General features: G+C 49.8%; 1 protein-coding gene across 1 annotated transcript in view; it reads right to left on the minus strand.

Moving 5' to 3' along the window:
- LOC127585802 (tenascin-X-like) overlaps nucleotides 1–26,633 on the minus strand; it is an 89,954-nt gene that overhangs the window by 13,974 nt on the left and 49,347 nt on the right. Inside the window, exons 22-34 of the mRNA XM_052043501.1 lie at nucleotides 25,700–25,990; nucleotides 23,436–23,729; nucleotides 22,028–22,318; nucleotides 19,739–20,029; nucleotides 17,470–17,760; nucleotides 16,115–16,399; nucleotides 11,425–11,724; nucleotides 10,059–10,349; nucleotides 9,534–9,833; nucleotides 6,477–6,752; nucleotides 5,455–5,754; nucleotides 2,584–2,883; nucleotides 1,229–1,519 (exon numbers count right to left, since the gene is read on the minus strand). Coding sequence (XP_051899461.1) covers nucleotides 1,229–1,519; nucleotides 2,584–2,883; nucleotides 5,455–5,754; nucleotides 6,477–6,752; nucleotides 9,534–9,833; nucleotides 10,059–10,349; nucleotides 11,425–11,724; nucleotides 16,115–16,399; nucleotides 17,470–17,760; nucleotides 19,739–20,029; nucleotides 22,028–22,318; nucleotides 23,436–23,729; nucleotides 25,700–25,990 — 3,801 coding nt within the window. The remainder of the gene's footprint in view (nucleotides 1–1,228; nucleotides 1,520–2,583; nucleotides 2,884–5,454; nucleotides 5,755–6,476; nucleotides 6,753–9,533; nucleotides 9,834–10,058; nucleotides 10,350–11,424; nucleotides 11,725–16,114; nucleotides 16,400–17,469; nucleotides 17,761–19,738; nucleotides 20,030–22,027; nucleotides 22,319–23,435; nucleotides 23,730–25,699; nucleotides 25,991–26,633) is intronic.

The raw sequence follows: 26,633 nt of genomic DNA on the forward strand, positions 1-26,633 counted from the left end.
AACACAAGCCTAAAAACTAGATTTCACCCATTCTGGATAAACGCCAAATTGGGAACCATCAAAAAAAAACAAAATTGGGAGATGCTTGGTTTAAGAAATCCTCATCGTGGGGTCCTCCCATTTAGATGTCAGCTACTCACAGGCTGCCATGGGGATCAGGAGAAATGAGAGTGGAGGGCAGTAGAGAACAGAGATGGGGAGGGGGAGTAAACAGAGAGGCTGGTGGTTTGGTTACATGTGATCCCCAACACTGTGTGATTTGCTCCTTGTTTATATTGAAATACCCAAGGTGGTAGGTTGTGGCCTTAGGACGTCATGTTCACTGGGAATGATGGTGGGGGAATAAATCGTGTCAGGATGAATCGTGACAGAAACAGCTGGACCGATTTCATGATGGAATAACTTCAACAGCCGCAGACACTAGTAACACAACAGAGACACAAGTGACTGCAAATGCTGGAGTCTGGAGCGAAAAACAGGATGCTGGAAGAACCCAGCAGGTCAGGCAGCATCTGTGGAGGGAAATGGACAGTCAACATTTCAGGTTGATCCCTTCATCTGGACTGAAAGAGTATGGGGGAGATGGCCAGTATAAAGAGGTGAGGGGAAGGGTTGGGGCAGGAGCTGGCAGGTGATGGGTGGATCCAGGTGAGCAGGGGGTGATAGGCAGATGGAGGAGGGGACAGTGGGAATAGTGACAGAAGGTGGGAGGGGAGGCTGAAGATAAAAGAAGGTAAAAGCAAGGTGGAGCATGGAATCAAGTGAGGGAGGCGGCGAGGGCGGGGGGGGGGGGGGAACAGTAGGGGAGGGGACCGAATGGCAGGAGTGTGTAGGTGATGGGCAGGGGATGGGTGGAGGAGGGGAAAGAAACAGGGGGAAGGGGGCTGGGGAGGGACTGGGTAGATCGGGGGAGAGGGAAAGGGGAGAGCACTTTACCCGAGGTGTTCATGCCCTGAGGTGCTGTTTCTCTGGGTGAACAGAAACAAAATCAAACAGGCGCCAATGCATCCAGTTTCTAGCCTCAAATGCCCACTCTTCACCTCCTCTATGTTGGAAATACCTGCTACCTCACTTTGTGGAACAAAACGGTGGTTTCCTTCGTAACCCGAATGACTTGAGAGAGAGAACTGAGGAAATATTTCCTGCTCGCACCAGGGAGCGTGGCGGAGGGTGAAAGTATTTCCTGAGGAAAAGATATGGCAACTCGATCTTTTCCCCGATGGCGTACCTGTGATGGTTAACCGGGCCACCAGGGGCCTGGAGAGTTTGCCCCTGGACACGCCGTAGAGGTAAATGGTGTAGTTGGTGGCGGGTGTGAGACCCGTGATGTAGGCCGACCGGCGGTCGCCGGCCACCGTGAGGTTGTGCCGAGTCTCGGAGCCCAGCGCAACGTACTCTATCAGGAAAGAGTCAAAGGCATTGTCGGCTTCCCAGGAGAGTCGCAGAGAGTTCGCCGTGACGTTCGAGAAGGACAGGCTCCCAAACATGATGGATTTGACTTGCTCCACCGTTGTGGATGCTAAAAAGAAAGAGAAGAGCTTCACTCGGGGAAAATCTGGCACTGATCAACAACAAGCGGTTATACTCCTCCAGCAGCCCACACTCTCAGACGGCCGCTTCCCACCTGCGATTAAGTGATGTCCCCGAGCGCCAGGAAGTCACATCTGTGGAATCTCCCGGCACAGGAACCTGCTTATTCACCACAGCCGCCCGTGCTGACTGTTGTATATTCTCCAATCAATCCTGCTCCACTGTCCCGTTCCCCACAGCTCTGAAAACAGTCCTGATACAGGGTCTCCACCCGAAACATCAACTATCCCTCTGCCTCCACAGATGCTGCTCGACCAGCTGAGTTCCTTCAGCGGTTTGTTTTTTCTCCCCCGGATCCCAGCATCTGCAGTCTCTTGAAGTGCACATATACTGGTCAATGTATAATTTGTATTACAGTGACATATATACCGTGGGAGATAATATTTGCAGCTATTATACACTGTATATTATGGTACGTCCGGACTGTTTTATATATATTGCATAGTACGGTTTAGGGGCACTTTGCTGTGAAAACTGTTCCTTTTACATCATCAACCCAATTCTCTTTCGACAATTCCCCCGAATCTGTTTCCACTACCTTTTCATAACAACTCACTGCGGAAAAAGAAACACTTCTCTTGTTCTGCCAGTTTTATCGTGGCTTATTTAAGACCCATTTTCTTCCGGCCACTAAACCTCCTACCACTGGAAATACCCCCTCCTTCTTTCCACTGTCCACGCCCATTGAGACTGCGAATGCCCAGCTTTAATCCCCCCCCCCCACGCCCCCATTGTATAGTGAATAACCATTAGTTTCCTGAAAAATGAACACATGGGCGCACTGAACAGTACTTCCTCCGCACAAGGCACACGTGTAGTACAGATGTAAATCCCATTTGAGATTTGCAGACAACTGGGTAAGGAATGTGAACAGATGGCTGGCCCGGCTGTCAGAGCAACGTTGGAGCTCCATGGGATGAGTTCACAGGGCAGCTGGAGAGACCGTGTGGGGTTAAGGGAATTCCCCCGAGGAAGGGCAGTCGCGGGGTGTACCTGCGGTGGTTACTACAGTGGTTAGTGGTCTTGTCCGCCTGTTGCCCGACACCCCAAAGAGGGAGACCAGGTATCTGGTGGCAGGTCTCAGGCCAGAGATGAAGGCGGAGTGTTGGTCCCCAGCGGCGGTGATGTTCTGAGAGTCCGCGGACCCCTCCACTCTGTATTGGATGAGAAAGGAGTCAAAGCCACTCTCGGCTGCCCAGTAGACCTGGAGGGAATTTTCGGTGACGTTGTTCCCTGAAAGGCGGATAAGTTTACTTAACCGGCTCGGCCTGACGCCGTTGGTGTCCACGGAGGCTGCGGGGGGAAGGAAAGACTTGGTTAAAGAGAGAGGCTGCGGGCCACTGCCATATGGAGTGAGCCGGTAGAATTGTTCTCGACCTCAGGCTTCCGGCCACAGTTTCCTGGAGACGGTAGTGTGGCGATCGAAGGGCACTGCAGCTGAGCCAGGGAAGGATAAGGCTCGGCTCACCCCAGTGGCCGACGCACACAAGAGGCGGTGGATGAGAGGCAGTGGCGGTGATCTCTACCTGCTTAATGGGGTTATATCCCCTGCATCTCATGGTACAAACACACTGAGCCATGCTTTCTGTACGTCGTGGTACAAGTGCACTGACCTGCATACATTGTATCCCAGGTTACAGGTGCACTGACCTGCATACATTGTATCCCAGGTTACAGGTGCACTGACCTGTATACATTGTATCCCAGGTTACAGGTGCACTGACCTGTATACATTGTATCCCAGGTTACAGGTGCACTGACCTGTATACATTGTATCGCAGGGTACAGGTGCACTGACCTGTATACGTTGTATCCCAGGGTACAGGTGCACTGAGCTATCTACGTTGTATCCAAGGTTACAGGTGCACTGATCTGTATACATTGTATCCCAGGGTACAGGTGCACTGACCTGTAGGTACACTAATATAATCTGTATATATTGCATACCATGATACAAGCACACTGAGCTATATACACGGTATATCATGGTACAGAGACAATCAACTATATCCATTGCATCCTGTAGTATAGACACACTGAACTATATACATTGTAACATATGGTACAGGCACATTGAGCCATATGCATTGTATCTCAAGCTACAGGTGCACACGGAGTGGTATGCACTATATCTCATGGTACAAGCCCACTGAGCTAAATATGCTGTATCCCATGGTACAGTTGCACTGGGCTATATACCATTTTCATTTTGATAAAGACACACTATGTTATATTACCTGCACATCATAACACAGGTACAACATGTTATATTCAATGTATATCATGATGTAGGCAAAACCTGTACACTGCAGGTTATGGTCTAGGTCACTGTGCACCATACAGTGTATATCATGTGCAGGGACACTCTGTTATATGCGTTCTGAAAGCAAAATCTGAAATAATAGAAAATGCCTGAAAGATTCAGTCAACATCTGTGGAGATAAATAGTTCGGGGTCAATGCCTCTGTTACCTTTGCTTCTCTCTCCACGAATACCACTGATATTCTGAAAGTTTGTGGCATTTTCTGTTTTTAATTATGCCCTATCCATTGTACAACCTGGTACAGGTGCTTAATGTGCAATATCACTTGCACATTAAGGTCCAGGTGCACTGATAGCCACTGCCCAAAGGTACGCACAGCAAGATCTATCTGTTAGCTGGGAGTTCTCGATGAAGCGATGGTGTTGTGATTATTTTGCATTCAATTGATGTCCATTTGCTGCTTACCCTGGGCCACAGACATACAATGGAACAGGAGAGGCGAGCCACAATCAAACATTCAGGCAGGGACAAAGTACCAGCACTGAAACTGACCCCAAATCCTCTGGATTTTGGGGGGGGGGGGCGGGGTGGGATGGAGGATCAGAGACTGGTATGGTTTGGAACAGAAAAATCCCAAACCATGCACCAAAGGGCACTGAGGCCAAACTGCATCACAAACCATTTATGTCTTGAAGACAGCAGAGAGAGCTGATAAGGATTGATTGATCAGAAAGCAACAGTTGGAAGGGAACCTGGTAATGGGCATCGGACCAGGTGCAGCGAGTCAGCTGGCAACTGGCCTGGGAAACTGGAGTGTAATAGAGTGCTCTCAGATCATTCCCAATTGCAAGTGAATCAGGCAATGGAAGAAAAGAGAGTCTATGGAATAAAAGAGATGGGAAGGTAATCAAAAAGATCCAAGGAATGGCCCGAAGAGAGCCCAAGGAATGGATGGATGACATGGGAAGGAATGGGAATCAAAAGCCAAAGGAATGGGAATAGATGACATGAGAATGAATAGGCTTGATAATTCCAAGGAATAACTGTGAATGGGATGGGGAATGGAAATCAGGGCTATCCTGAAGATTCCAAGGAATGGGAGTTGATAAGATGGGGTGAATGGGAAATGGTCTGAAAGACTGAGAAATGGAGATTCCAAAGAATTGGAATCAGGGTGATACCAAGGACTGGGAATAGATGGGGTGGGAAAGGAATGGGAATCATTCCCAAGGAATAATAATTAAGGATTCCAGGGAATGGGAGTGGATGAGACCTCAAGGAATGGGAACTGGAGACTGCAGTGAAGATCGTGCCCCAGCTGACAGCGAAATATTTATGTTGATGGGGGGGGGGCGGTGGCAAGCAGGGGAGACTGGGGACATCCCATAAGAAAGAGAGAGAGAGAGAGAGAATCAAGTATCCAGTTATGTACCAAAGAGGTTTGGAATTTTGATGCAATGTAAGTTGTTATGGAGAGGGAAGCAGAAGTTTCCATGGTAATGAGGATTTTCTCAGGGAAAAGATGGGAGAAATATCTGCAGTGAAGAGATATTTCCATGGGTGGGGATCGGGGCAATTCCTTGCTGAGTGGCACGGGATACCTGTGGTGCTGATGACGATGGAGAGGGGTTTGGAGGAGCGGCCCCCCGACACGCCGTGGATGTAGATGGTGTATTTGGTGGTGGGCTGCAGGCCCAGGATGGTGTACGAGCGGCGGTTGCCGGTGACCCGGATCCTCTTCACCCCCTCGGAGCCCTGAGCCCTGTACTGAATGACGAAGGAGTTGAAGTGCCACTGGGTCGACCACGAGAGTTCCACCGAGTCGGCCGTGATGTTGGAGACTGAGAGGCTGCCCAGAACCCGCGCATGCCTCGGCCTCACACCTTCCTTAACCATGGAGGCTGGAGGCAGGAGATGAGGGGAGAGAGAGAGAGAGAGAGAGAGAGAGAGAACAGATGGAGGGTGAAATCATCAGTGTACACCAAGAAGTGACAACATTTCTCCAGTGCTGGTCACAACCTCAGGACGTCCTAAGGAAGCCCACAACCAATGAGGGAACTATGTCACTGTTATCGGAAGCAAGGCGTCTACCCTGCACCAGCAATGCCCCCGCACAGCCAGCAATGTGGTAATGAACAGGAGGTCATTTTTCAGTGATATTGGTCAAAGGATAAATGTTGGCACCAGACACCAGGGAGAGCTCACACCCCTGGGGACTAGGCCAGAAATCTTGTCCATGGGAGGTCCCTTCAATGTCTGGGGCTGCCTCGGTACAGCAGCTGGAAAGTCCACCTGGATGATTTTTCCCAGGCCCCAGAGGGGGAGTTGGAACCCTCCACCTCTCAGTGTCACCCAGCAGCAGTGGTCTCCCCCCTCTGTCCTGCATCCTTCTCTGGCCATCTAGTTTCATTGGTTAAACTAGCTGGCAGCTCTGGGGGTAAACATTTGTCCCACCCCCCCACAGTAAAGTACCCAGCATGAATGTGTCTCCAGGGCTCAAAATAGGCACGGTTGCCATCATGCAGAGGGTTGAAATGAGGAGTAGGGGTGTTGGTGGGTGGGGTGTGAGGAGAATATTTCCTGGCTTGAATTGTTGGTAGCCACTCAACATGTTGCGAGGTACCTGTGGTAGATGCTACAAAGGCCATCAGCTTTGTCAGGTGCATTCCGTGCACCCCGTAGAGGTAGATGATGTATTTGGTACTTGGCCTGAGGCCTGTGATGGAGTAGGACCTCTGGTCTGCGGCCACCGTCAGGTTCCGGAAGCTGTATGAGCCGTGGGCCCTGTACTGGATGAGAAAGAACTGGTAGACCTGTTCCACTGTCCATGAGAGTTGGAGGGAGTCAGCCTTGATGTTGGAGACTCCGGGTCTGGTGGGGGAGCTGGGCTCTGGAACATCTGTGGAGGCCAACAGAAAGCAGCGGAGTGAGACAGATGCCTGGTCACAGCCAGGTTACAGGAAACTGCCGGCCAGGTCTTCAGAGAATCTCAGCCAAGTTCCCTGTTGCTGAACCAGTGCTCAGTGAAGGAAGTCAGGGGAGAATGGGAGAGATAACTTCACGCAAGAGGGGGATGGAGAGAGAAAGAGAGAGAGAGCAGGGGGTAGAGAGCACAGAGGAAAAAGTGAAAGACAGCAGAGAGAACTAAGGGGTAGAGTCGGCAAGGGTGGGGAGAGAGAAAGGGGGCGGGGAGGGGAGTGAACGGAACAGAAATGGTAAAAAAACAGAGCGGGGGGAGAGGGGTGGGAGAGAGATCAGAAGTATGAAGCAGAGGGTGTAAAGGGATACAGAGAGCAAAGGGGGAGAGAGCAAGGGAGAGATCAGAAGCGGAGAGTAGAGCAGAATCAGTGAGAGAAAAGTAAGTGAGGGAAAAAGAGCAGAGAGAGAGAGAGTGAAAGGGAGTGAGCGGGAGAGAGGGGTTGAGAGGAAGCAGCGAGAGCAGGAGCGGGAGGATAGGGGCAGAGAGCAGAGGCAAGGGAAAGGGAGATCGTAAAGGTAGAGACGGAAGGCGCGAGAGAGCAGAAGGAGCCAGAAGGGAGCAAAAAGAAAGCTGACAAGAGGGAGGTGGCAGAACGAGAGAGGGCTGCGAGACCATGAGAGGGTGGGTAGGAGAGAGGTAGGACGGGCGAGAGGGCTGCGAGACCATGAGAGGGTGGGTAGGAGAGAGGTAGGACGGGCGAGAGGGCTGCGAGACCATGAGAGGGTGGGTAGGAGAGAGGTAGGACGGGCGAGAGGGCTGCGAGACCATGAGAGGGTGGGTAGGAGAGAGGTAGGACGGGCGAGAGGGCTGCGAGACCATGAGAGGGTGGGTAGGAGAGAGGTAGGACGGGCGAGAGGGCTGCGAGACCATGAGAGGGTGGGTAGGAGAGAGGTAGGACGGGCGAGAGGGCTGCGAGACCATGAGAGGGTGGGTAGGAGAGAGGTAGGACGGGCGAGAGGGCTGTGAGACCATGAGAGGGTGGGTAGGAGAGAGGTAGGACGGGCGAGAGGGCTGCGAGACCATGAGAGGGTGGGTAGGAGAGAGGTAGGACGGGCGAGAGGGCTGTGAGACCATGAGAGGGTGGGTAGGAGAGAGGTAGGACGGGCGAGAGGGCTGTGAGACCATGAGAGGGTGGGTAGGAGAGAGGTAGGACGGGCGAGAGGGCTGCGAGACCATGAGAGGGTGGGTAGGAGAGAGGTAGGACGGGCGAGAGGGCTGCGAGACCATGAGAGGGTGGGTAGGAGAGAGGTAGGACGGGCGAGAGGGCTGCGAGACCAGGTGTGGGAGAGCAATAGGAGAAAGAAAGCTGAGGGGGAGCAGAGGGACTGAGAGGGGAGTTAGGGAGAGAGCAGAGGGATTGAGAGGGGAGTTAGGTAGAGAGCAGAGGGATTGAGAGGGGAGTTAGGGAGAGAGCAGAGGGATTGAGAGGGGAGTTAGGTAGAGAGCAGAGGGACTGAGAGGGGAGTTAGGTAGAGAGCAGAGGGATTGAGAGGGGAGTTAGGTAGAGAGCAGAGGGATTGAGAGGGGAGTTAGGTAGAGAGCAGAGGGATTGAGAGGGGAGTTAGGTAGAGAGCAGAGGGATTGAGAGGGGAGTTAGGTAGAGAGCAGAGGGATTGAGAGGGGAGTTAGGTAGAGAGCAGAGGGATTGAGAGGGGAGTTAGGTAGAGAGCAGAGGGACTGAGAGGGGAGTTAGGTAGAGAGCAGAGGGATTGAGAGGGGAGTTAGGTAGAGAGCAGAGGGAATGAGAGGGGAGTTAGGTAGAGAGCAGAGGGATTGAGAGGGGAGTGAGGGAGCAGAAGAGTGAGTGAAAATGTGGGAAGACGGGTGGATAAGGAAGGTGGGGAGTAAGGGGGGAGCGTGAGGAGCCAATGGTGAGGGAGGAGAGAGATTAATGAGGAGGAAATGGAGAAAGGGAGGACAAGGAGAAAAGGCAGCAGTGGGGGTCGAGAGTTGGGGAGAGGGGACAGATAGGGAGAAGGGATAAAGGTTGGTGCAGGGGGCTGAGGGAGGGGAGGGGAGAGAGGAGAAGCAGACAGTGTGGATAGACATTGAATAGGACGTAAAAGCAATGACAAGCAACAGCTGATCAGCCAGAAAAAAAGGTTTAAGAAACAGCTTCCGATTCTTCCAGAATAGTATCCAGGAATCTCTCAGATCATCCGGGTGAGAGCCATTGCAGGAACGCCACTGACCCCATGAGCAGGATTCAGTCACTGCTGCCCTAATGCAAGCTGATATATTTATATGCAGGATATGGATATGAATATATATGACAGAGGGAGAGAGAGATGGAGAGAGAGAGGGAGAGGGAGGGAGAGAGGGAGAGGGAGATAGAGATAGAGAGAGAGGGAGATAGAGAGAGAGAGAGGGAGATAGAGAGAGAGAAAGAGAGAGAGATAGAGAGCTCCATCCCATAATGATAGCCTGAGGAAGAAACCCTTGGACAAGCACAGGGCTTCCTCAAGTCAGATCCACCTGGCTGGTTTATGGTGTCACTTGGTGGAGTCTTCTCTTGAGAGCCCAAGGTCTGTGGTCTGCTGACCACATGAGCCTTTCTTAGGCTTCAGCCTTCCCACTAGCCCCAGGCCTTCCACCAGACGGTTCTGAACACTTGTCACACTTGGTTCTAAAGGAAATATCTGCCTTCCTTTTGGCACAGCTGAATATTTCCTTCAGGGTCTTGTGTGGTGGCAGATGTACCTTTGGTGATTACAGTGGCGGACAGGGGTTTGGTGTGATGTCCTCCAGACACTCCATAAAGGTAGAAGGTGTACTTGCTGGTGGGCCTAAGGCCTGTGATGATGTGCGATTGGCTGCTGCCCTTCACGGCGACCTTCCGCACATCCTCTGAACCCTGGAGTCGGTATTGCACCACGAAGGAGTCAAAGTCCCTCTTCGCTTCCCAGGAGAGACGGACTGAGCTGGCCGACTCAACGGTGGCAGAAAGGACGCCCAGCTCTGCCTTCTCACTGGGCCTTGTGACTCCCGTCTCTGTGGAAGCTATGACACAAACAACAATAAGCCTTTACTGGCAACAAATTATTTGACGCCAAGCCACGTACGGAGATATTGGGAGAGGAAACCAAAAGCTTGGACAAACAGGAGCTTCACAAAGGAAGGCAGGGAGAATTAGGGAGGAATTCCAGTACAGAGAGAAAATTAATGTGAAAATTAGACTGCAGAGTTGATGAGATGAGTGGACCACTGAGATTTGCAGCAAGGTACCTGTGGTAGTGACCACCCTGGTCAGGGGCTTTGTGTACTGGCCTCCAGTCACCCCGTAGAGACGGACAGTGTAGGTGGTGGCAGGTCTCATATCCCTGATGAAGGTGGAGCTCTGAGCTCTGGCTACGGTCAGGTTGTGTATAGCCACTGCTCCTAGACCACTGTACTCGAGCAGGAAGGAGTCAAAGCTTCTGCCCGCAGACCAGGAAAGTTGGAAGGACTGAGACGTCAGGTGGGAGATGGAGAGGCTGCCAAGCTCACCCAGCCTTGTGGCGACCTTGACATCTGAGGCTAATAAGGGAAGGGAACATCTGAGCCATTAAACCTGAGGCTCACGAAGCACTGGGTTTATGCTGTATCAGAAGAGGGCTTCCTGTGGAGGGGGGTGGCCATTCAACACTGAGATGTGCAGGAATTTCTCGCAGAGAGTGGTGAATCTCTGGAATTCTCTACTCCTGAGGGTTGTGGAGGCTGGGTCATTGGGGGTATTTAAAAAGGAAGTAGATTTTTGGAAAATTAAGGAATTGAGGGCTGTGGGGAACTGGCACAGAAGAGGAGTTGGGGGCTGAGGCATATCAGCCATGATCATATTGAATGGTGGGACAGGTTCGAGGGCCCAAGTGGCCTACTCTTGCTCCTACTTTTTTGTGAAATTCAACATCAACAGAATCAGGAACTTGATGGATGCCAAAGTCCGGTGACTTGTAATCCACAGCAGAAAATCAGGAAAATCTAGAGTCAGTTAAAGTGACCAGGAAAAGGTCAGATTGTCTGTAAAATCCCATTCACTTTGTTAACTTTTTCTGGGTCTGTTTGTGACTCCTGTCCCACTCTGCAGTTGAGTCTTTAATAAGGTCTGAGGTGGGCTCACTGACATCAAGGTGGCACAGAGTAAGGCTCACCCTTGTATTCCTGAGGTGACTAGGAATGGCGATCCCATGGTGTGATAGGAATGAAGACCCTCCTCCTGGCCCAGAGGCAGCTTTCCCATGGTAACAGGCATATAGAATCCTGATGGACTTGTTCATGTTCATAAAAGACAGTTGGGCAGGTACATGGATAGGAAAGGTTTAGAAGGATATGGGCCAAATGAGTGTAAATAGGACTAGTCTGAATGGGCATCTTGGTTGGCATGGACCAGTTGGACCAAAGGGCCTGCTTCTGTGCTGTATGACTCTATATTAAAACCAGGGCACCAGTAACGAAGTCCTCTCCCAGTTGGTTTACCCAAACAATTGAAGGGACACATGCAGGAATAAAATGGGCTAGGGAAAGATTGTGATTGGTTCTGCACTTTCTAGGCAGAGGTGACAGGAAAAGAAGCAACTGAAAGGTACAAACTGACACTGGACTGTGCTGGGGATACCTGTGGTGTTGGCGACAGTGCTTAGCGGCTTGGTGCGTTGGCCATCGGAGAGCCCGTAGACACGAAGTGTGTAGGCCGTACTAGGCCTGAGGCCTACGATGGCCGTGGATCGCCGCTCACCAGTTACCATGAGGTTTCTCACATCCGCAGAGCCCTCGGCTCCATATTCGACAAGGAAGGAGTCAAAGGTTCCTCCCGCTGCCCAGGATAGTTCAAGGGAGTGCCCAGTGACCCTGGAAACTGACACCCCATCCAGAGTCGGCACAACCATCAGCTTTTGATCCTCCTTGACTGCGGAGGCTGAAATTCAAAACACATAGTGATTAGTTGGTCCTCAGGTTCCATCTACCGGGTAATGAGTGAGTGAGCTGGGGAGAGTGGGGTGGTTGGGGATGGGGAAGAGCATCCCAGAGAAACAGAGAATATACCTATATATATATATATCTATATATATCTATATATATATATATACATCTATAGGGAGAGTGTGAGAGAGGGACAGAGAGGAGCACTGCTTCAATGCCCCAGTGATCCTGCTCTCTTTAAATGCAGCAGCTACGTTTGATTGTATTTTCCATCTTTAAGGCATCTTCAACAACATAAAACCTCCCAGAAAATTGATGGGAGCATTTTACTGAAAACAACCTGACCTCGAGCCACCTCAGGAGATATGGGGCAGGTGATGAGAAGCTTGGCTGGAGAAGTGAGTTTTAAGGAGGGCTGTAAACGAGAGGGAGAGAGAGGCAAAGTGATTGCAGAGAAGCACATCCAGACTCTTTACTCCCACTGGTAAATTGTGCACATGTGCTGTGCTGTTGAAACCAGACTGCGCACTGATTGGTGGCAAGCGAACTCCTCAGATCGGCTCTGAGAACCATCGCATTGAGGCTGACACTGCAACTGGCTCCTACCTCAGGCCAAAGGTCACCAATTGCTGTCGACCGACTGTTCTCAACCCATAGCACCCAAATCCTCAGTAGCAAAACACTCACTGTCCAACCCAATACCCAAACTCACAGCACCCAAACCAACATCAAACACAATCCAGAGCACCAAACCCTCACAACCCAGGCTCCAGGCCTGACACTCAGGCTGCTTGGTGTAATTCCAAAAGGCTCTTCAATGAATTCAGAATACAATTGCGTTTAACATCCTCACCTCCACCCACACAGCCCTCACCATCCAAACATCTCCTTTTCACCAGCTCACACTGCTGGGAATCTCCCAGCTCCATCAGATGGAAATCAATGCACAGTAACACTGTATTCCATATTCTGTTTTGTTTTCCTTTTGTACTATCTCGACGGCATGCAAACAAACACTTTTCAATGTTTCTCGGTACAGGTGAAAATAATAAACCAATTACCAACTGTTGGAGACCCACACCTATTTTAGAGGGGTGAGGGGTTGGGTTAGAGCCCAGGTTAGAGTCTTTAAAGAACATAATGTGCCCACACCACATGGAGCATGTGAGGAATATTCCCAAGCCTGGGACACAAGTTGATTATTCCCAGCACACGGAACACATGTGGGCCATCCTCTACCATGTGGGATAAACACAGGATATGCTCACCACATGGGACATGTGGAATATTCCCAGCTAATGCATGTGTAACATCTCCATCACATGGTGCGGATATGCCACACGTTTCATATTTGCTGAATTCTAAAATTTTCCTGATACTCAGGTCTGCTGCCCTTTTTGGAAACATTGCATGCCTTTTGCCTTGATAAAGAACTCCAACGTTTTCTGTTAACCATGGCTAAACCACCTTTATTCCTTTAAAAAGATATATATCGTAAATATATTAATTTGTTAAATGTTATCCATTGTTTGTTTGCTGTTATAATCTTTAACAAAATTTCAGCTTACCCTAGTCAGCTCACACTTCAGGTTTGTGTGCTGAGGGAGCACTGCACTGTTGGAGGGGCAGTGCTGAGGGCGTGCTGCACTGTTGGAGGGACGGTGCTGAGGGCATGCTGCACTGTTGGAGGGGCAGTGCTGAGGGAGAACTGCACTGTTGGAGGGACGGAGGGCATGCTGCACTGTTGGAGGGACGGTGCTGAGGGAGCACTGCACTGTCTTGTCCCCAGCGCAGTCCTCCCGGGGGCAGAGCACACTGGGAGTGAGGTTCCGACCATGCAGGAAGGATCTGACTGGGAGGGCCCCTCTCACCGCCAGCCAAGCGAGATCTTGGTGCTTGTTGGTGAATTCTGGCGATGAGGCATTCTGCCAGATGGTCTGGACAGTCTGCTCAGGGAACCACCCCACAGTATCCATTGGGTTCTTCTCCTGCAGTGTCTGCAGGATGTTCCATGCTGACCACTGCCTGATGGACTTTTCCATGAAGGACAGGCAGTGCGGCAGCGTCCAGCTGACTGGGAGGCCGTGTGGCCATGGGGCCAGGCCCATCCTTTGCAACAGCGGGGACAGGTAGAACCTCGGTACGTAGTGACACTTGGTGCCCACGTACTTGAGTTCCACGCACAGCCCGATGCAGCCACAGATGAAGGTGGTCATCAGGATGAGAGCGATATTGGGGACACCTTTACCCCCATTGTCCAGGGACTTGTGCATGATGACCCATTGGACCCGCTCCATCTTGTATACCCAGATGAAATGGAAGATGGCACGTGTGATTTCCAAGCCGGAGGAGCGAGGAACAGGCCACACCTGCGCCAAGTACAGCAGCCTTGAGAGCACCTCACACCTGATGACCAGGTTCTTCCCAGTTATCGATAGGGAGCGCCGTTCCCACAGTCCCAGTTTCTGCTTCACCTTCGCAATCCGCTCCCGCCAATTTTTGTTGCACGCCCCGGCCCCTCCGAATCAGATCCCCAGCACCTTCAGATAGTCAGGCCTGACGGTGAAGGGGACGTTGGATCGGTCGGGCCAATTGCCGAAGAGCATGGCCTCGCTCTTCGCGTGGTTAACGCTGGCCCCTGATGCCAACTCAAACTGGTCACAGATGCTGATCAATCTGCGAACTGACCTCGGGTCCAAGCAGAAGATGGCAACGTCATCCATGTACAGGGAGGTTTTCACCTGGGTGACCCCACTGCCTGGCAACGTCACCCCACTGTTGCAGGGGTGATACTTAAGGAACACCGCACTGTTGGAGGGGTAGTACTGAGGGAGTGCTGCACTGTTGGAGGGTGATGTTGAGGATGCACTTCACTGTTGGAGGGACAGTGCCGAGGGTTTGCTACAGTGTTGGATATTTAGTGGGGGAATCCCAGAGTATGGGTCCCAGGTAGATGAATGTGCAGCCATCAATGCTGGAGTGCTGGAATTCGAGCTTGGTTGAAAAGTTGCATAGATATGGAGGAGTGTAGGGGCTGTAAAGATTTAAAGAGATAGGAAAGGTAGAGGTGCTAGAGGGGAGGTAACAAACACAGGGAGGGTTGTAGGGGCTGGTGGGTGGGCTAAAAAGAAAGGGAGGGTGTAGGGGCTGTAGAGTAACAGAGTGGGGGGAGTCATAGGAACAGGAAAGGGTTACAGATATTGGGAAGGTAGAGGGCTGGGTGAGGTTACATGGAGCATTTGGGAAGGTTGGACAAGCTTTAGAGGTTACAGAAGGAGAATGGGGTGTCGAGGTTTGGAAGGTTACAAAGTAAGGAGGTTACAATGAAGGAGAAGGATCAGAGAACAAAGAAGATAGTGAAAGCTGGAGTTTATGTAGGTCAGAAGGTCAGACAGCGGTGTGAAGGATGTTCCGAACTCAGTGAGAGGCAGGACACAAGAGTTTTGCATGAGATGAAGTTGACGGAGAGTGGAATGTGAGATAAGTCGGGTGTATATGCTGACACACTATCACCTTGTCTCTCTGTGATACACCCAGTTGTAGTGAGAGGTTCCCTGTAACACAGTGAACTCTCACTTTCACTCTAGGTTATGAAGCAGCCATGCTCTGAGATGCCAGGTGTTGCCATGGTAACACACAACACTCTTGGACCCAGATGGAAAATAACATCGTTTCTCAGTGTAAGGCAGAACTGGTTCCAGCCTAAACTGAGAATATCTGTTGTTTTAGTGACAGTGCTCAGGGGTTTGGTGAGCTCGCCCTCAGATAGCCTGTAGACATGGACTGTGTAGGCTGTACTGGGCCCGAGGCCAACAATGAATGTAGACCGCCGCTTGCCAGCTACTGTGAGGTTTCTTATGGATGGGGAGCCCTCAGCTGTGTACTCAACAAGGAAAGAATCACAAGTTCCTCCAGCTGCCCAGGAGAGTTGTGATGGAGTGCGCAGTAGCCTTGGACACCGATACACCCTCCAGGGTGGCCATGACTATTGGCTTCTGATCCTCTCTGTCTGTGCAAACTGAAATTCGAATGAGACAGTCATTAGCGGGCCTCAGTTTTCAGCTCTCAGCTAAGTGCGACCTGAGGACAATGGGGTGGGAGGGACGGAATCCTAGAGAGAAGGGGTGAGAGAGTGGAATAATGCTTCACTGCTGGAGAGTTCCTGTGCTTTAGCTGCATGGCACCCTCCTGTAATAAATCTGAAAAATAAACAGATTTATAAGCACATTGGGAGGGGTAAAGGGAGGGGAGAGATAGATGTGGGATGCGATAGAGTGGAGAAATGAGGAGGGAGAGAGGGACACAAAAGGAAGGAGAAAGGGGCCGAGGGGGAGAGTGAGGGATGGTCATAGAGACACGCCATCGCACTCGCTGCTCCAAAGTACCTGTGGTGGTGACGTGGGTGGTGAGGGGCTGGGTGCGCAGAGACCCTGAGATCCCGTAGAGATAGATGGTGTATCTGGTGGCGGGACGGAGACCCCCGATGAGGTACACTCGCTTCCCGCCAGCCACCGTGATGTTCCGGGACTCCTGCGATCCCTGGACCCTGTACTGGATCAGGAAGGAGTCAAAGGTCCTGTCTGTGGTCCAGGAGAGGCGGACAGAGTTTGCTGTGACGGTCGGGGCTGACAGGCTGCCCAGTTTCACTGGCGCTGCAGTGTCTTCAGAAACTAAAAGAGAGAAGTTGAGGTGGTGAGGAGGCCATGGAAGGCACAGCTGCCCACACCCGTCAGAAACCTGCAACGTGACAGCAAGTAAGGACCTCCGTCTGCACACTGACACAGGACATCAAAAAAGACAATATTGTCTGGGAATACGTCCCCTGGAATTTAACAAGTTAGGGATAATTTAATTGAATTTTCAGGATATTTCAGGGAACTGATGGGACAGTCACAGGGAAACTATTCCCACTTGCTGTCATGTTGTGACTGGGAATGGAGCCCAAGAGCCAGAGCTGGGGTTTCAGGAGTGCAGTTCGGAATCTCTACACGGAAGGTAGGAGTGATTTCGCAAATGACAACGTTGCTGAAATAATTAATTTCACACTCAGGATTTGTGCAACTTCTGTTGCCAGTGGGATTCTGGGATCCAAGCAACAGTCAGGCCTATGTAGTTCAGTCACTCATCAAATATGGTATCAGTGACTGGCAGAATCAGTCCGAGGCACTGACTGTACTTCTGTTCCATGCTCCCATACTGAGTCACCCAAATCATGCATAGCAAGCTCCAGTGAACAGCTGTGGGATATGAGCAGCATAACCGCTGTGCCCCAAAATCCTGGCTCCTTCCATTCTGGCATCTTCATCAATCCCAAATTTAATCTCCCCACCAATGGCGGCTGTGCCTTCAGCTGCCTGGTCACCAAGCTCCAGAATACCCCCGAAACAGCTCTGACACTTTGCAACGCATCATTCCCGGACAAAGCATTTGGTTCCCTACCACAAGGCCTAAGCAATTTTTAACACTTTAGCCTAAGTAATGCTGCACTGTGGGCTATTTACACAAGTGATGTGTTGGGTGGTTTATAGTTGAGATCTGTAGCTGACACAGAGGTGGATGGGATGAACAATAACATTGCCCAGTCTGGGCAGATACCATGCTAATTCACAGCTTTTCTTTGTCAGACCGTGGCGGTAATCGTTCAGAGCACCACTGCCAGGTGTCTCCCTGAAAATAAACAGAAAAGATGTACAGAGAGATACGCGTTCACATTGATAGGGATGGGACTGCTCCGTAGTACCTGTGGTGGTGATGTGGGTGGTGAGGGGCTGGGTGCGCAGAGAGCCCGAGATCCCGTAGAGATAGATGGTGTATCTGGTGGCAGGACGGAGACTCCTGATGAGGTACACCCGCTTCCCGCCAGCCACTGTGATATTCCGGGTCTCCTGTGATCCCTGGACCTTGTACTGGATCAGGAAGGAGTCAAAGGCCCTGTCTGTAGTCCAGGAGAGACGGATGGAGTTTGATGTGACAGTCGGGGTTGACAGGCTGCCCAGTCTCACCGGCGATGGGGCGTCTTTGTCTTCAGAAGCTAAAACGGAGAGGTTGAGGTTATGAGGAGCCACGGACCCCACTGCTGCCTGCACACAATGGTTGTGGGAAGAACTGGCCTTCCAACTCATTACTGGCAGCACCCGTCAGCAATCTGTAACTTCAGAAAAAGTAAAAAGTTCCATCTGTACACCATTTCAGGATACCAAAAATGACAACAATCCCTGGGGTTCTGTCCAAAAGAATTTGGAAATTAAGGAATAGGTTTATTGGAATTTTCAGGATATTCTGGGAACTGATGGGGCAGCCAGAGGGAAATTATTTCTGCTAGTCAGTGTGTCTGGGATTAGGTTCAGGTATAAAAGTCAGACGCTAAGTTTCAGGAGTGAATTTGGATACACATGGAGGGCAGGATTGTCTTGGAGTTCTCTCCTGGAAATTAAATTATGCTGGAAAAATGGATCTTAAATCAAGGATTTGTAAACTATTGTTCAATAAATAGATTCAGGGGGTTGGGGAAAAGGCAATGACATGGAGTTCTGTCATAGATCAACTGAGACCATGAACGGAAGGATCATTTTGAGACACAAGAGACTGCAGATGCCAGAACGTGAAGCAATGCACAATCTGCTGGAGGAACTCAGCAGGTCGAGCAGCATCCGTGGAAGGAAAGGAATTGTCAACAATCACCTCAGACTCCTGTCTCACCACCCACCTTCTCCTCTTTATACTGGCCATTTCCCCTCTCCACTCTCAGCCCTGATTCAGGCTTTGACCCAAAACACTGACAATTCATTTCTTCCCACAGATGCTGCTGGACAGTTCCTCCAGCAGATTGTTGAATCAATTTGAGGGACTGGTTCACCCCCTCCTGTTCCAGGAGATCACCTAATATGCACATGGCTTTCTTCCATAACGTGATAAATGAGCAGCATAATCACAGGACCAAATGCTTGGCTTGCCTAATTGCAATTTCTTCATGGTTCCCTGGTGTAATTGCCCCATTTCTGGCAGCGGTTCCATCACTGGTCTGGCCTCCATGCATCAGAATTCACCCTGAAACCTCCTTCTACAAACAAGCCTTTCATCTCCTCCTCTAATGCCTAAACTTTTAGTTCAGCTAACGATAGAGCACAGCACCCTGAACTGTTTGGATCTGTAAGATAACTGGTATGAATATTGAGAGTTCTGGCTGAGACACAGGTGGATGAGATAGCATTACCTTCTAGTCAGAGTTTGTGAACCTCCTTTATGCCCTCACGTCTCTTCATTTATGGACCAATGGCAGTAATGGTTTTGAATAACCCCATCAGATTGCAGGTATGTGCCGAAAAGGAGAACGATGGGTGCTCTCCACCATAAACAACAGTGATGCAGGAGAAAATTCAATTAGACCTAGAATTTATTCAGGTTTTTGGTCAGTGGGTTTCACTGACGGAATACAGCAGGGATATCGAGTTTGGCCATAGATCCATTGCAATCTCAGTAAATGGAGGAATGTCAGAGGGACTCAAAGGTCTCCTCCCTGTGCAAGCTCCCATTAATGTTAATGAGTTAAGTGACCAGAATCCTGTGCATCAAAATCTGGGCTCCCACAATTTGGGACATTTGACATTCCCAATTTTATTCGCTTCGTCATTGGTGGCGGCCTGCTGGACCACCAGCTCTGAAATTCCTGCAAAAAAATCTCTTTAAAACCTCCTTCCTTAATCAAGCATTTGATCCTGTGGCCCAAGGCTAAACATTCAGTGTAATTAACCGTGCCATACAGCACCCTGGGCTGATTGGACATGTGAGGGCTGGTTCACAAATGAGGTGTTGCTGAGACAGAGGTGGATGGAATGAACGTTACGATAACATCACCCCATTTGTGCCAATTCTTTACAGTAATTCACAGCTTTTCCAGAGCAATAATTGTTCTGAGCACCACTGCCAGTCTGAGGTAAGTCCCTGAAAATGGAGAAAGGCAGACAGAGCAACACGTTTACATAGAGAGCGATCGGATTGCTCCATAGTACCTGTGGTGGTGACGTGGGTGGTGAGGGGCTGGGTGCGCAGAGACCCCGAGATTCCGTAGAGATAGATAGTGTATCTGGTAGAGGGATGGAGGTCCCCGATGAGGTACACCCGCTTCCCGCCAGCCACTGTGACGTTCCGGGTCTCCTGCGATCCCTGGACCCTGTACTGGATCAGGAAGGAGTCAAAGGTCCTGTCTGTGGTCCAGGAGAGGCGGATGGAGTTTGATGTGACAGTCGGGGTTGATAGGCTGCCCAGTCTCACAGGTGATGGGGCATCTTTTTCTTCAGAAGCTAAAACAGAGAGGTGAAGGTCATGAGGAGCTGCTGCCCACCCACTGCAGTTGGGAAAAGAGATTCTCAACCTCGGGAAATGGCCTTCCAACTGACCAATGGAAGCACCTGTCAGAAATCTGTAATTCAGCAGAAAGAAAAGCATTTCGTCTGCACTCTGTCCCAAAACATCACAAATCATAACATTTCCTGGGAATGAGACCCCTGGAGTTTAGCAAGTTAAGGGATAACTTGATTGGGATTTTCAGAACATCCCTGGGAACTGATGGGGTAGTCAGTGATTCTTTCTGGCAGGGACTGTGGTTGGGAAGGGAGTCTGAAAGTGTGTGCCTGGGTATCCTGAGCGAAAATCAGAAACACTTCAACAGGCAGGGGGAGGGAGCGATTTGTATTCTCCACCACAAGTTTCAATACCGTGTGGTAAATTATTTATAGGCACAGGATTTGTCAACTGTTGTTGCCAGTGGGTTTCAGGGATATGATCAAATTGCAGGAATATGGAGTTTGGTCGCACATCAATGGCGATCGCAGTGAAGGGCAGCAGGACTTTGAAGGATCAAATGGCCTCCTCCCATTAATTTCTCCCTGATGGATTGCAACCAATTTGGGCATAATAGGCTTCCATTAACAGCGATGAAGAAAGTAACCAAAATAACCGATATGCCCCAGAATCTGGGCATCCTCAATTCAGGAAACCTGATCATCCTGAACTTAATCACTTCACAATTTGTCAGCCATGCCTTCAGCTGCCAGGACCACAAACTCTGAAATTCCTGCCCAAAAAAGACGATACCAAGATTGGTGGAGTTGTGAATAGTGTAGAAGACTGGCAAGGGATACAGCGTGATATAGATCAGCTGCAGATGTGGGCAGAGAAATGGCAGATGGAGCTTAACGCGCATAATCGTGAGGTGTTGCACCTTGGTAGGACTAATGTCAAGAGGCAGTACATTCGCAAGGTCAAGACCCATAACAGTTTTGAAGAGCAGAGAGACCTTGGGGTGCAAGTCCATGGCTCATTGAAAGTGGCTACACAGGTTGATAGGGTGGTTAAGAAGGCTTATGGAATGCTTGCTTTCAGTAATCGAGGTATTGAGAATAGGAGTCAAGAAGTTGTGATGCATCTCTATAGAACTCTGGTTAGGCCGCATTTAGAGAATTGTGTGCAATTCTAGTCACCTCACACTCTTGGAAGGACGATGAGGCTTAGAGAGGGTGCAGAGGATGTTTACTAGGATACAGCCTGGATTAGAAAGCATGTGCTATCAGGAGAGGCTGGACAAACTTCGGCTTTTTCTTAGGAGCTGCGGAGGCTGAGGGGTGATCTGTTGGAAGTGTATAAAATTATGAGGGGCAGAGATAGGGTGGACAACCAATATCTTTTTCCCATTATTGAGCAATCTAATACCAGAGGGCATGCATTTAAGGTTAGAGGGGATAGGATCTGAAGAGATGCGAGGGGTAAGTTTTTTACTCAGAGAGTGGTGGATGCCTGGAATGTGTTGCTTGATTAGGGTGGTGGAGGCAAATTCATTGGGAACTTTTAGAGGAGCTTGGATGGGCACATAAATGAGAGGAAAATAGAGGGATATGGGCATTCTGGAGGTAGCTATGTCGGCACAACACTGTGGGCTGAAGGGCCTGTTCTGTGCTGTACTGTTCTCTGTTCTATGGCTCTCCTAAAAACTTCTTTCTTTGACCAAGTCTTTGGTCTGTGCTCAAAGGCTAAACATTTAGTGTCATTAACCGTGCCATACAGCACCCTGGGCAGTTGGGATACGTGAGGGCTGGTATACAGACAGATGATTCTGAGACCGAGGTGGTATGAACATTACGATAACATCACCCAATTTGTGCAGATTCTTTACACTAATTCACAGCTTTGCTGGTGCAGTAATGGTCCTGAGCATCACTGCTAGTCTGTAGGCAAGTCCCTGAAAATGGAGAAAGATAGGGAGACACATTCACATTGAGAAGGATCGGACTGCTGCACAGTACCTGTGGTGGTGGCATAGGTGGTGAGGGGCTGGGTGCGCAGCGACCCTGAGATCCCGTAGAGATAGATGGTGTATCTGGTGGCGGGACGGAGACCACCGATGAGGTACACCCGCTTCCCGCCAGCCACTGTGATGTTCCGGGTCTCCTGCGATCCCTGGACCCTGTACTGGATCAGGAAGGAGTCAAAGGTCCTGTCTGTGGTCCAAGAGAGGCGGACAGAGTTTGATGTGACGGTTGGGGTTGACAGGCTGCCCAGTCTCACCGGCGATGGGGCATCTTTTTCTTCAGAAGCTAAAACAGAGAGGTCAAGGTCATGAGGAGCTGCTGCCCACCCACTACAGTTGGGAAAAGAGATTCTCAACCTCGGGATATGGCCTTCCAACTGACCTATGGAAGCACCTGTCAGAAATCTGTAATTCAGCACAAAGTTATGCATTCTGTCTGCACGCTGTCCAAAAACATAAAATGTCAAAACATGTTCTGGGAGTGGGACCCCTGGAGTTTAGCAAGTTAAGGGAAAACTTGATTGGAATGCTCAGGATATCCCAGGGAGCTGCTGGGGAGGTCAGAGGGAAACCAGGGACTGTGGTTGGGAAGGGAGTCTGAAAGTGTGTGCCTGGGTTTCCTGAGGGAAGATCAGAAACACTTCTACAGGCAGGGGGAGGGAGTGGTTTGTATTCTCCACCACAAGTTACAATACTGTTTGGTAAATTATTCTGTAAATTTTCAGATCTTGAACCAACTGGGCACAACCCTGATCACTGCAGTTCAGCAACACCAGAGCTATTTTAATTACTTTGCACCAAAATGGACTTTCTGTCGTGCTAATTGTGTTCTTGTAATTGAGTTCTTTCCTGTAAAAATTGTGGATAATTTTTTGGTTAACTTATGATTTCTTGTGAATGCTGATTCTGTAATGCCATCTGCCTGTGATGCATCTACAAGTAAGTTTTTCGCTGCACCTGTGTATACATCTCATTGTGCATATGACAATAAACTCGACTTTAACTTTGAATTATTTGGTAAATTCAGCCAGGAACACCAGCTCTGAAATTCCTGCACAAAACATCTATGACCCTTCTTAAAACTCCATCTTTAACCAAGCCTTTGGAGCCCTGCGCCAAGGCTAAACATTGAGTGTAGTGAACCGTGCCGTACAGCACCCTGGGCTGTTTGGACATGCGAGGGCTGGTTTACAAATGAGCTGTTGCTGAAACAGAGGTGGATGGAATGAACGTTACGATAACATCACCTAATTTGTGCTGATCCTTTGCACTAATTCACAGCTTTTCCAGTGTAATAATGGTCCTGACCACCACTGCCAGTCTGCAGGCGAGTCCCTGATAATGAATGGAGAAAGACAGAGAGACACATTCACATTGAGAGGGCTTGGACTGCTCCACAGTACCTGTGCTGGTGGTGGCGTGGGTGGTGAGGGGCTGGGTGCGCAGAGAGCCCGAGATCCCATAGAGATAGATGGTGTATCTGGTAGCGGGATCGAGACCCTTGATGAGGTACACCCGCTTCCCGCCAGCCACTGTGATGTTACGGGTCTCCTGCGATCCCTGGACCTTGTACTGGATCAGGAAGGAGTCAAAGGTCCTGTCTGTGGTCCAGGAGAGGCGGATGGAGTTTGATGTGACGATCGGGGTTGATAGGCTGCCCAGTCTCACCGGTGATGGGGCATCTTGTTCTTCAGAAGCTAAAACAGAGAGGTGAAAGTCATGAGGAGCTGCTGCCCACCCACTGCAGTTGGGAAAAGAGATTCTCAACCTCGGGAAATGGCCTTCCAACTGACCAACGGAAGCACCTGTCAGAAATCTGTAATTCAGCAGAAAGAAAAGCATTTCGTCTGCACTCTGTCCCAAAACATCACAAATCATAACATTTCCTGGGAATGAGACCCCTGGAGTTTAGCAAGTTAAGGGATAACTTGATTGGGATTTTCAGAACATCCCTGGGAATTGATGGGGTAGTCAGTGATTCTTTCTGGTGTGCCTGGGTATCTTGAGGGAACATCAGAAACACTTCTACAGGCAGGGGGAGGGAGCGATTTGTATTCTCCACCACAAATTACAATAGCGTGTGGTAAATTATTTATAGGCACAGGATTTGTCAACTGTTGTTGCCAGTGGGTTTCAAGGAAATGACCAAATAGCAGGAATATGGAGTTTGGTCACACATCAATGGCGATCTCAGTGAATGGCAGCAGGACTTTGAAGGACCGAATCGCCTCCTCCCGTTAATTGCTCCCTGATGGATCGCAACCAATTTATGGGCACAATAAGCTTCCATCAACAGTGATAAAGAAAGTAACCAAAACAACCGATAAGCCCCAGAATCTGGGCATCCTCAATTCAGGAAACCTGATCACCCTGAACTTAATCACTTCACAATTTGTCAGCCATGCCTTCAGCTGCCAGGACCACAAACTCTGAAATTCCTGCCCAAAAAATACTATACCAAGATTGGTGGAGTTTTGAGTAGTGTAGAAGACTGGCAAGGGATACAGCGTGATATAGATCAGCTGCAGATGTGGACAGAGAAATGGCAGATGGAGCTTAACGTGGATAATCATGAGGTGTTGCACCTTGGTAGGACTAATGTCAAGAGGCAGTACATTCGCAAGGTCAAGACCCATAACAGTGTGGAAGAGCAGAGAGACCTTGGAGTGCAAGTCCATGGCTCATTGAAAGTGGCTACACAGGTTGATAGAGTGGTTAAGAAGGCTTATGGAATGCCTGCTTTCATTAATCGAGGTATTGAGAATAGGAGTCAAGAGGTTGTGATGCATCTCTATAGAACTCTGGTTAGGCCGCATTTAGAGAATTGTGTGCAATTCTAGTCACCTCACACTCTAGGAAGGATGATGAGGCTTAGAGAGGGTGCAGAGGATGTTTACTAGGCTACAGCCTGGATTAGAAGGCATGTGCTATCAGGAGAGGCTGGACAAACTTCGGCTTTTTCTTTGGAGCGGCAGAGGCTGAGGGGTGATCTGTTGGAAGTGTATAAAATTATGAGGGGCAGAGATAGGGTGGACAACCAATATCTTTTTTCCTTTATTGAGCAATCCAATACCAGAAGGCATGCATTTAAGGTTAGAGGGGATAGGTTCTGAAGAGATGCGAGGGGTAAGTTTTTTACTCAGAGAGTGGTGGATGCCTGGAATGTGTTGCTTGATTAGGGTGGTGGAGGCAAATTCATTGGGAACTTTTAGAGGAGCTTGGATGGGCACATAAATGAGAGGAAAATAGAGGGATATGGGCATTCTGGAGGTAGCTCTGTCGGCACAACACTGTGGGCCGAAGGGTCTGTTCTGTGCTGTACTGTTCTCTGTTCTATGGCTCTCCTAAAAACTTCTTTCTTTGACCAAGCCTTTGGTCCATGCTCTAAGGCTAAACATTTAGTGTCATTAACCGTGCCGTACAGCACCCTGGGCAGTTGGGATACGTGTGGGCTGGTTTACAAACAGATGATTCTGAGACCGAGGTGGTATGAACATTACGATAACATCACCCAATTTGTGCAGATTCTTTACACTAATTCACAGCTTTGCTGGCGCAGTAATGGTCCTGAGCATCACTGCTAGTCTGCAGGTGAGTCCCTGAAAATGGAGAAAGACAGACAGGGAGACACGTTCACATTGAGAAGGAACGGACTGCTGCACAGTACCTGTGGTGGTGGCATGGGTGGTGAGGGGCTGGGTGCGCAGCGACCCCGAGATCCCGTAGAGATAGATGGTGTATCTGGTGGCGGGACGGAGACCACCGATGATGTACACCCGCTTCCCGCCAGCCACTGTGACGTTCCGGGTCTCCTGCGATCCCTGGACCTTGTACTGGATCAGGAAGGAGTCAAAGGTCCTGTCTGTGGTCCAGGAGAGGCGGACAGAGTTTGATGTGACGGTTGGGGTTGACAGGCTGCCCAGTCTCACCGGTGATGGGGCATCTTTTTCTTCAGAAGCTAAAACAGAGAGGTCAAGGTCATGAGGAGCTGCTGCTCACCCACTACAGTTGGGAAAAGAGATTCTCAACCTCGGGATATGGCCTTCCAACTGACCTATGGAAGCACCTGTCAGAAATCTGTAATTCAGCACAAAGTTATGCATTCTGTCTGCACGCTGTCCAAAAACATAAGATGTCAAAACATGTTCTGGGAGTGGGACCCCTGGAGTTTAGCAAGTTAAGGGAAAACTTGATTGGAATGCTCAGGATATCCCAGGGAGCTGCTGGGGAGGTCAGAGGGAAACCAGGGACTGTGGTTGGGAAGGGAGTCTGAAAGTGTGTGCCTGGGTTTCCTGAGGGAAGATCAGAAACACTTCTACAAGCAGCGGGAGGGAGTGGTTTGTATTCTCCACCACAAGTTACAATACTGTTTGGTAAATTATTCTGTAAATTTTCAGATCTTGAACCAACTGGGCACAACCCTGATCACTGCAGTTCAGCAACACCAGAGCTATTTTGATTACTTTGCACCAAAATGGACTTTCTGTCGTGCTAATTGTGGTCTTGTAATTGAGTTCTTTCCTGTAAAAATTGTGGATAATTTTTTGGTTAACTTATGATTTCTTGTGAATGCTGATTCTGTAATGCCATCTGCCTGTGAT

This window comes from Pristis pectinata, chromosome 34, assembly GCF_009764475.1.
Source record: "Pristis pectinata isolate sPriPec2 chromosome 34, sPriPec2.1.pri, whole genome shotgun sequence".
Classification (NCBI taxonomy): domain Eukaryota; kingdom Metazoa; phylum Chordata; class Chondrichthyes; order Rhinopristiformes; family Pristidae; genus Pristis; species Pristis pectinata.